General features: G+C 40.9%; 2 protein-coding genes across 3 annotated transcripts in view; both read right to left on the bottom strand.

The window, feature by feature from the left end:
* ccdc92bb (coiled-coil domain containing 92Bb) overlaps window positions 1–985 on the bottom strand; it is a 4241-nt gene extending 3256 nt beyond the window's left edge. Inside the window, exons 1-2 of one of the 2 annotated variants that reach the window (XM_016672546.1) lie at window positions 710–985; window positions 393–578 (exon numbers count right to left, since the gene is read on the bottom strand). In XM_016672546.1, the coding sequence (XP_016528032.1) occupies window positions 393–522 (130 nt within the window). In that variant the 5' untranslated portion in view covers window positions 523–578; window positions 710–985. The remainder of the gene's footprint in view (window positions 1–392; window positions 579–709) is intronic. The other variant, XM_007553746.2, reaches the window with a different exon arrangement.
* A 53-nt stretch (window positions 986–1038) lies between these two features.
* LOC103141941 (F-box only protein 40-like) lies at window positions 1039–9928 on the bottom strand. Its single transcript, XM_016672508.1, has 9 exons — window positions 9539–9928; window positions 8732–8754; window positions 7579–8131; window positions 6581–7053; window positions 5891–6070; window positions 4567–4808; window positions 4050–4181; window positions 3030–3303; window positions 1039–2085 (listed from the first exon to the last, which is right to left on the bottom strand). The coding sequence occupies exons 2-9, from the start codon at window positions 8732–8734 to the stop codon at window positions 1921–1923; spliced, it is 2022 nt and encodes a 673-aa protein (XP_016527994.1). The 5' UTR covers window positions 8735–8754; window positions 9539–9928; the 3' UTR covers window positions 1039–1920.
* Window positions 9929–9959: the final 31 nt, after the last annotated feature.

Genomic DNA, 9959 nt, shown 5'->3' with positions numbered 1-9959 from the left:
GTGTAGTAAAAGATATTTGAACTAGAAACTGGACAAAAATTCTTGGTAAGATTTTGTGTTTTTCAGTGAATAAGCAGTTGATGCTACCAACCTTTCTGGCAGTGAGAGGTTGAGTAGCCTACATCTCCCAGAATGCTGTGTGTTTCAGTGAATATTCTATATACTAAATATTCTATCAGATGTCTTATTTATTGATACTGATCATGTCACGAGTCTATCGTGATATTATTATTGATTTACTGCCAAGATGAGCATAACTAAAGGTTTTCACTACAAATGCGTTAAGGCAGTAACTTCCCATTTGGATTTGATGCTTCTGCTCCCGCCCTCCTTTTGTAGTACCGCCCTGGGCAACCGCCCATATCAAATACGGGCAGATTGGAGGGACTTACCGTGACAGCGCCTCTTCAGGTGTGTGATCTCCAGCTGCAGGCCAGTCAGCATGGCCAGGTGTTCCTGCTTCAGGAAGCAGATCCCCCTGTCAACGCTGGCCACCTGCTGCTCCAGCGTCCCGGCGTCCATGGCTCAACCTTCACGCAACCTGAGCAGATGTTAGCAGCGGGACGTCAGATGCAGCACTAACATTTAATTTAAGAGAAAAGCCATTTAGTGAAAATAGCAGCCGTGTCACTCATCTCATGATTGATTTCGCTGCATGTGTTTTTCATCTGTGGCAGCGTTTTAATCCAAACCCCTGTCTGTGGCCTACCGTGATACTGAAGCGGTATCCAGCTCAAAGCGTGTCTCATGGATCTTCGTACCGTCCTGGACCGGTGTCTGTGTCCTCGCTGCAGCGAAAATGCGGCGAACAAAAGCCCGATCAGTGCGTTAAACTACCGTCTCCTGCTGTTCGGATGCGCTTCCAACTATTTCCCTGTCCACATTCTGCAAAGCATGAATGAATCCTGCAGGATCAGGCTGAGTGGAAATAACCTACTCTTCACCTTCTGCCGTTTCGTGCAGTGCGGCGCTGCGCTCACAACAAAGCACTGAGCTATGAGGGGTTATTAGTGCCACCGAGAAGGAAGAGACGGAGAACAAGGAGGAGGGGCTTTATTATGCAGACATGAGTCTGACTTTGATTTGAAAACATGTTGGACAGTTCACAGTTAAAGAAAAGGCCTTTTTATTTTTAAGATTTCAAACAAAACATTACAGCTTTTTACTACACACAAATACCAAAAATATTCACTCATATCTGAACATAAAATATCCGGGTCTTATAAGGATTAAAATGATCACAGCCCAACCTTTTGCAGCAGCTTCAACTCCTCTGGGAAGATTTTCCACAGTTTTTCTGACCATTTTTCCAGAGGCACATTTGTGAGGTCAGACACTGATGTTGGACAACCAGGCCTCGCTCACGTCTTCCATTCTTACTCACTGCATAAGAGTTTTATTGGGTTCAGGTCTGGACTCTGCCAACTTCTTCTTAAGTAAACTAAACTCCTGATCCATGTTCTTTATGGAACAGGAAGTAGAAACTTTTCCACATACTCGGTATCATTAAATTGTCAAAAACATCTTGTTGTGAGGACTGAAACCCTACTCCTCAATTCACCAAGTTCTTCAACGCAGAACATTCTGCCACAAAGAGAGAAAACACTAAAACTACCAAGACTTAGGAAAACACAAGGAGTTTAGCTTAGCTTAGTGCTATGCAACCTTTGCTGTGTCGCATAGCACTAAATTAATAATACCTACATCTCCATGTCTCATTTAATTGACGGAAATGTTCGTCTTTTTGCCATCCAGCGCTGTGCGCATGAGTTCGGAGATTCTCACAAGATAAAACTAAAACATATCTTAAATGCAATGCAACATCTGAATATAAATCAGTTTAAGTTAAACACAACAAGCAGAGGTTCTTCTTCACTGTTGTCATCTTCGTCCTGTAAAGTGATTGAGGAGACTCTGACCCTACGGACTCTTCTGCTGTTTTTCAGTAAGGAAGGGGAGAGCAACCCGTTCCTTCTGCTCAGTTTTCTGATAGTAAGGACAGACTTTCAGATGAGCAGAAATCGGAGGTATGTCAGCCATGTTCCATGAATCCACAGCAGAGAACAGATGACTGAACTCCCACACCTGGAGACAAACAGAAGCAGCGTCATGAGGACACCAGCTGTGTTTCTATTATAAACGTGTTTGTAGCTATTCTGCTATTGTCCAAAAAACACAATTTCCCAACTGCGGTGTTTCCCTTAAACACTTTAAGTCATTAGAAATTATGTCAGTGACGGATGTAAACAGTTACATGAGAATATATTCATAATTCAGCCGTGACGTTCATCATTTATCAGCCAATCAGAGGAGACGTGGCGTCTACTTGGGAGCGGCTGCATGCAGCGTTTTGGGGAAATGGTAGTGGCTGATTTTACACATTCAAACTTTTTATGAATTGTGAGAGATCTGGTGGAACCAGATGCACAATGTCTGAAAACAACAAGAAAAAACAAACAAACCATCATCCTCCTTCTACTTCCTGTCATCGTCTGTCGTTTTTGCCAGATGTGAAAAAAGTGTTTCCAGTACAAGTTTCCATTCTATACGGCTGAAAAACCACCTCATGTTAGCACAAAAACCTTTTTTATTGAAAAACATGAGTTTTTTTAAATCATTAAACTATTTATCTTCATTATTTCAATTTGAGCAATTGTTTGGTTAATGGAAGCACAGCTACTGATAGCAGCTTGTGGTGGACTGGATGGTTTGTTCTAAGTTAAAGATCTGCTGATGCCGTATCAACCTTCCAGATGTCTCAGATCTTCTGGTTCTAGTTCTGATTCTGCTCTGCATCCCCAGAACCAGAACCAAATCTGGAACAAACCTCCAGAAAACTACCAAACATCCAAAACACTGAGTTCCTCTAAATCTAGACTAAAAACCCAGCTGGTTACAGTTGCTTTTGAAACATAATAAATGAAATATTAATCAACATTCTGATGTGCAACGACTAAACTAATGTTTCAGTTTCTGCCTTTGTGTTTTTATGATGTGAAGCACTTTGAACTGCAGGATTTTCTTCTCACAGGTTTGGACTTCCACTTGGCTCCCCCATGTGAGGAGCTGGTCCTCTCCCAGCGGAGCGTCACCATCCCTCTGTCCTGCAGCAGGGAGGAGCAGACCTGCCTCATGAGGCGGGACACCAGGGCCAGCTGGGACAGGGACTGGCTGTCCAGGAAGCTGGCCATGTGGCACAGCACCTCGTAGGGCAGCGAGCTCAGACGGTCCTCCCCGTCTCCAGCTTTGCCGTCCAGAGAGGGAAGAACGTCTGGACGCAAGTTGAAACACCTCAGCTGCTGACTGTGAGAAGCAAATAAAACTTTGGTCAGATTGTCCAGTAGCACGCGAAGGTTTTAAATAACCTTTGAACTTTTACAGATTTGTCACATTAAGAGGGCAGTGTTATGTAAAATCAACTTTCTAAGGTTTTTAGCATGTTTTGATGTTATTCCCTCATTCATGTATCCATGGCAACAATTCAGCTGCTCTCACAAAGCGCTGTCTATTTACCCAAAACTCCTCCCCCATTCAGCTCCTCTAGACTAGCCAGCAGCAATTAGCAAACAGAACCACGCTCATCATATGAATTATTTCAGTCCAACACTCCTAAGAATGGTAATAAACGGCATAAAAAGAAGCACTGTGGACATGACATGTTCAAGGCAGAGCTTCTTAAAGAGATAGAGACCCAATTTCAAAGCGTTCAATTGCAAATTCAGACTTCCTTTTAGTCATGCTTCATACACCAACTTAAATGAAGGTAACATAATTACTTGATTGTGCTATAAAATAGCACTATGTGCATGAAATTACATAATTCTGCCCCTTTAAAAACACAGATTTAAAGAACTTTCTCACAAGTGTGGTATGCATTCAGCCCACAATTAACCCGATACTCTTAAGTAAAACCTGTGAAACCAAGTGAATTCAAAAATCAGCAGACTTTTAAGTAGAACAACAACTCCAAGAGATAAAGTCAAAAGAAAATTATACAAAATATGTACCTGCGATCATCTAGAAACATTTAAAAGTGAGGTTGTTCTCACTTGTAGGTGACGGTGGCTTTCTGTGTGGAGGGATGAAACCTCCTCTGCCTGTAGGTGCATCCCAGGTACGCCAGGGGGCACTGCTGCTCAAACCATTCACTCAGACACATCTGGATGTCGCTGTGCACATTCCTGGAAAGATAAAAACAGTTGGTACACGCCAGATATGTGCATCCACATCTGAACAGTTACATCTCAGCAGAGCAAAAGCAAAAAAGTAGCACTACTTCAACATATTTAGGCTCAAGTAAAAGTAAAAAGTACAGCGTAGTAAAATATACTCCTAAACCTACATTCTTTCCACAAAAAAGTACTTTTAGGGAGTACTTTGTTGTGGTAGTAACTAGTTACTACTCAACTCTGAGAACAATCTTTAGAAAATTTAACAGGAACCTTACAGTGAGCTGAAACCAGATTTATACACTGAATATTTAGGTTTTTCCACACATAAGTCAAATTTATGTATCTAGTAAATGTAACTAGTTTCCACCCAACTCCTCCTCTGAGTGTAACACACCTGAAGTGTGTGGCGAACTCTCTGCGGTGGAAGGTGTGACCGCAGAGGAACGTGAACGCACAGCTGGCTCTGTTGTTCCTGCTGTTCACGGTTTCTGCCTGAAGCTGCAGAAGAAGCTTCAGCGGCCGGTCCACCATCACGTCCGCCAAGGTCGTCCTCCGCTTGAAGGGCGCCGTGCGGAAAGAGTGCGTCTGCGTGCCAAAGTCCACATACAGCCCGTCTGCTCCCTTTGTCTCACTGATCTGGAAAAATAAGACAATTTACTGAAGTCAGTGATTATTGTGTTCAGCAGCTCAACCAAAAATGACCAGAAATGAATAGAAACTACCTACATTTACTTGAGTAACTACATTGAGCTTTTTACTCTTACTTGAGAAAAACTTCTGGATTCTTTACCAACTGCAAAGAACAAACATGTTTTAACCAAGAATTTTCATTAGTTTTATATTGTATTGTATGAATATATGGAAAAAAAAATTCTTTTACCTGATTTTGTATTTGTTATTTATGTAAATTGTTTTAATTTTGATCTTTAAATACTAATATTTCTTTATGTTTTGGTCCGTATGATAATTCATTTTCAAATATTAAATGATTGATGTTTTCATTCGTCACTCAGCATCTGAGTAAAGTTTTTACCAAATACTTTTTACTCTTACTTTTGACTTTAGAGATATGTTGAAGTTGCGCTACTCTTACTCAGAGGAGGATAAAGTAGCCAAAAGTAAGAATAGCACGTATTTTTATTCAAGTAAAAGTAAAATTAGCCGCCCAGGAAATTACTCAAGTAAGAGTAAAAAGTGTTTGGTAAAAAGTCGACTTAGGTAGTGAGTAACTGATCAAATGATCAATCATTTAATATTTAAAAACTACATCATCAGATGGACCAAAATATAAAAATATATGGACATTTTGGTATTTTAAATCTGAAAATGAAAATAATTCATATAAGTAACATAATTACATGTTAAGACAAACACACTGGCATGTTTGTTTGTCTTATTATTGTTTTGTTTTAACTTTTTGTCTGTTCTGAATAAATAAACCACAGAATAGCAAAATCAGACAAAAGGAACATTTTTCCAGACCAGTTTCTTTCAATATAAAACATCTTAAAACTTGAACAAAACCACAGATGATTTCTGTGTCTGGTGAATTTTTGGTTAAAACAGAAATCTTACTCAAGTAAGAGCAGCAGTACTTCATCAAACTTACTCAAGTTAAAGTAGTAAAAATACCCCTAAAAGAACAATTAAAAAAAAGTTACTCAGGTAAATGTAACTAGTTTCTACCCAACTCTTACGTTCTCCATCCATGTTTGTACCTTGTGGCCCATGACTGCCATCTCAGCGTAGCCCAGCAGCGTTTCTTCGGCTTCATCTCCAAACCAGTCGTCCTCACCAGCTCCCAGGTCTGATGTGTCCACGCTTCGATGCTCAGTCTGCACCCGAGCAGCCGTCTCGTTCAGATGAACCCGCCTCTTGTAACGATAACTCACAGGCACCTTTCAGGGAAAAAGAGCAGCTCATTGCATTTCACAAGACTAATGAAATCAGTGGAAAAACTGTGAGTTACACCGGAGTAAGAGGTGAAAAGCAACATGCCTGATCATTAACTGCAGTTTTTGACGTAGGTAAGCTTTGGGAGAATCAGCTAGTTTATCTAAACTGGGTGACATTTTGGAGTTTTCAAAAACAGCTGGAAATAATTTAATGTTTGATGACTTGTTCTTGGTTTTACTGTGACCAGTCACATTTACAAAACAGCGCCACCCTTCACTTTAGGTGGCAATGAGACGATGAGTTAAGAGACCTTAATTTCAGGTTGTATATGTTAAGATGTGTTATTTCCGAGGCAATTTCAAGTTAGGTGTTTTTATGTTTAGACCAAACATAAAACTGGTTTGGGGTTAATATGTTTTTCTGTCAGGATGTGGAGCCTGCAGCCTTTCTGGAGAGTTTGAGAAATTCTCAATTTTTATTCTGTGTGAATTGGCCAAACTTGAGCTCGTCACCTTGAAAGAGTGCAGCGTCTGGACTGGAATGGGCTCCAGACTGCCGTAGACAAAGTCCTTCTCCCTGGAAGTGCAGGCCTCAATCTGCCCGAAGGCCAGCAGCATGCGTCCGTGATGCACCACGTACATGTTGTACTCCTGGGGGGTGAGCTCCTGCCCCAGACGCTCCAGAACCCCCTCCTGCCACGGGGCCAGGCCCGTCTTGCTGGTGTCAGGTGGAGGGCAGCTTCTGGGACTGGATTTGTCCTGCCGCTGTCCTGCTGGTCCCTTCTGGCTTCTTCCCTTGTCGGCTGGTTTTTGTTTTTGTTTTGGATTTTCCAAATTCTCCTGAGCGACGGCGCAGGCGCCTCTCTCCATGCTGAACATCATCTCAAACAGATTGTACTTCTCCATGTTGATCACTGGAGGCTGTGCAACACTCTGAGCAGTTTCTTCTGCAGCATGACTTTCAGACATGCTGCTTATAGGAAGAGCTGCAGAGAGAAACAATTGCAAAACACATTAAAATAATAAGTTTTTCAGTGTTTTTGTACTTCAGTTTGAGTCTCTGCTGCAGGCTTGTTAATTTAATTTTGGGCCATATCAGAAATCTGAATGTTCTTAAAGGGGTGGTTTTAAAGTGACATAAAACAGCTAATTCTGAAAGGAGTTCAAAATGAACAGACTAGAATCTCATTATCCAAGAGGAATTTTGTGTAAAAGATGTATAGAACATGTTACGTAGCCCACAGACCAGTGGTGCCCAAAGTCGGCATCCTGCATGTTTTAGTTCTCTCCCTGTTTGACACACCTGGATCAAATGATGGCTCATTAGAAGGCCAGAAGAACACCGACATGCTGAAAAGGTTCTTACTGCCACCAGGGAGAGAACTAAAACATGCAGGATGCCAGCCCTTCAGGTCCGACTTTGAGCGCCACAGCCATAGACCTACCCTGGTTAAAGTTGGACTAAAGAAGCTCCTTTTTATGTTTCAGAACCAAGCTGCATTTTGACCAACCTTCACTTGGGTTTTGGTCTTGAACACCTCCGACTGCGACCTCCTCTCTGCTCTCCTCCTTTATATCCTCCTCTTCTTCTTGCTCCATAAGCTCTGGATACAGAGGCTTCATTTTGAGGCGGGCGTACAAGTCTGACTGGTCAACTAGAGCCATAGCAACATCCAAAGCCTCGCCGTGCGTCTCCCTTTCCTTCATCATGTTGTCCTGCATGGCGTTGAAGTTATTTGGGTTTGTGTCATCCACCGGCCAGCGCAGCCACTCCATGGAGCAGCAAACCACGCTGGCCGGACACACCTGCAGGTGAGCCGCCCGCGAGGAGCGGGGCAGCTGGACCGGGCAGCCGTACTGGGCGTTGAGGCACGGCACCCTCACGTTGGGGCACAGCAGCAGGTGCTCCTCCTCCTTGCACAGGTGGAAAACCGCTCCGCAAAGCAGACGGCAGGGAAGGAGAGCGCAGCTGGCAGAAGGCTCCACCCGAGCCCTGCAGCGCCGGCTGTAGCAGGAGTCACAGTGGAGATGCTGCCGGACCCTGGAGCCACGAGAACGGTGACTCTGAGAAACAGTGACACAGCAGACAGTTGGCAGCAGAGTGGGGAGTTACTGCTCACTTTTACTCAAATACATTTACTTGAGTAACTTTATTATGAAGCATCGCTCCTCTTATTTTAGTAAAATGTAAAATTTTATACCCACTGAATGAAAAACAAACATGTTTTAACCAAAAATCCACCAGATACCGACACACACTTGCAGTTTTTGTTAAAGTTTAAGTATTTTATTGATTGAAAAACATTTATTTTGCCTGATTTTTTCTTTCTTATATGAATGATCATTTTAGTCTTTGAAATACCAAAATTTCCACTTAACTTCACATTTTGGTCATCTGATTATGTAATTTTTAAATATTAAATGATTAATAATTTGATCAGTTACACAGTAAATGGGTAGACTTTTTACTAAATACTTTTTACTGTTTTTCTTGGATGGATACTTTTTACTTTTACTTGAGTAAAAATATGTTGAAGTAGTGCTACTTCTTGTTGAATACAGTTTATGGGTGAATCTAATGCAAATGTGTGAATCACTTTACAAGCTTTCTACTAATTATGACTTGGTACAGTATCGATGCTCAACAAAACGTTTGTCACTCACCATATTTGACTGATTTTTCTATCCTGAAAGAGAAAAAAACAAGTGAGTTTAGTACTTTAATTTCTGACACCGACTGTTGTCATAAAGCTCAAAACTCCCTCATCCTGTCTAGCTTTTGTCTTTAAAAAATAAAACCAAATGTGTTCAAATAAATCAGATAACTACATAAATCTGACTGAACAGTACAACTTTTGAAAATAAGACAAGCAGTTTCTCACTAAATGTTAGTACTTTTAAAGCTATAAAATAAAATAAAAAATAAAGCCGTGCAACAAATTCAGTTTATGGTGACAAATATTAAACATTTTTCTGGTTAATCACATCTTTGTTTTTGCAGCTATCCTTCATTCTCAGCAAGCACATGGCGACAATGGACAGGAAGGACTCCATTCTGCTCAGTTAAACACCAACGGTCTTAAAAAAATAACATCTTTGTAGAAAAATTAAGAACCATTATCCTGGTTTTGTATTACATTTTAAATATAATCACACTTAATACAAATGTAATAAAATGCTAATCAGATTTTTACCTGTTAGCTTCTGAATATTCAGTGATCAGTTTTTAATGATTCTGATTATTTTGAAACAAACTTACAAAAATCAGTGAAAGCATTTTGACATTCTGATTCAGCGCTCTTTGTTTTTAAACAACTGAAATGGAAAATTGAACAATGACTGCTGCTCGGTCTAATGTACAGATCTCCAAACAAACACTGAAACCAGTTAAAATCTTTATCATCGACTCTTAAATTAGCTGCTCAACCCTCGACGTCTTGAAATTTTAACAAACTGAAAGAGGTGATTTACCAAATCGCCGGCCAGACGTGTCGTTTTGTCTCCTTGGTTTTATAACGTCGCTATCAGGTCTGCGCTTTGAGGTGGCAGGTTAAAATTAGCCAAGGAGCAGTGAGCAGGCTCCCAAGGAGAAATGACCCCCCAGCCCAGCCAGCGTCACGCTGCAGCAGATCATTTAAAATTTAAACCTTTTCAAAATCTTTATCCACGTCTGAATTAATGTGAACAAACGTTTTATGATCTGTGACAATAAATGCAACCAATAACATGCACAGGAAGTGATATAATGGATTAAATATTACAGCTGTGAATATCACCTGACGGATCAGATTTTGCTAATAAATAATATTTATAATGCAGCAGTAAAAGATTATAAATATTAATATATTTCCTGATTTAAGAGGTCGAGAGGGCTTGTAACCTAAATAACACT

Source organism: Poecilia formosa, unplaced genomic scaffold (assembly GCF_000485575.1).
Source record: "Poecilia formosa unplaced genomic scaffold, Poecilia_formosa-5.1.2 Scaffold3, whole genome shotgun sequence".
Lineage (NCBI taxonomy): Eukaryota > Metazoa > Chordata > Actinopteri > Cyprinodontiformes > Poeciliidae > Poecilia > Poecilia formosa.
The sequence above is the reverse complement of the archived record's forward strand: the minus strand, read 5'-3'. Positions and strand labels throughout refer to the sequence as shown.

Excerpts from the sequence above, each read along its gene's own strand:
- LOC103141941 (XM_016672508.1), bottom strand. Across the intron at positions 6,071-6,580 it reads AGACGCTGCACTCTTTCAAG|GTGCCTGTGAGTTATCGTTA; the intron begins GTGACGAGCTCA and ends TTTCCCTGAAAG. Across the intron at positions 4,809-5,890 it reads TGGCAGTCATGGGCCACAAG|ATCAGTGAGACAAAGGGAGC; the intron begins GTACAAACATGG and ends TTATTTTTCCAG.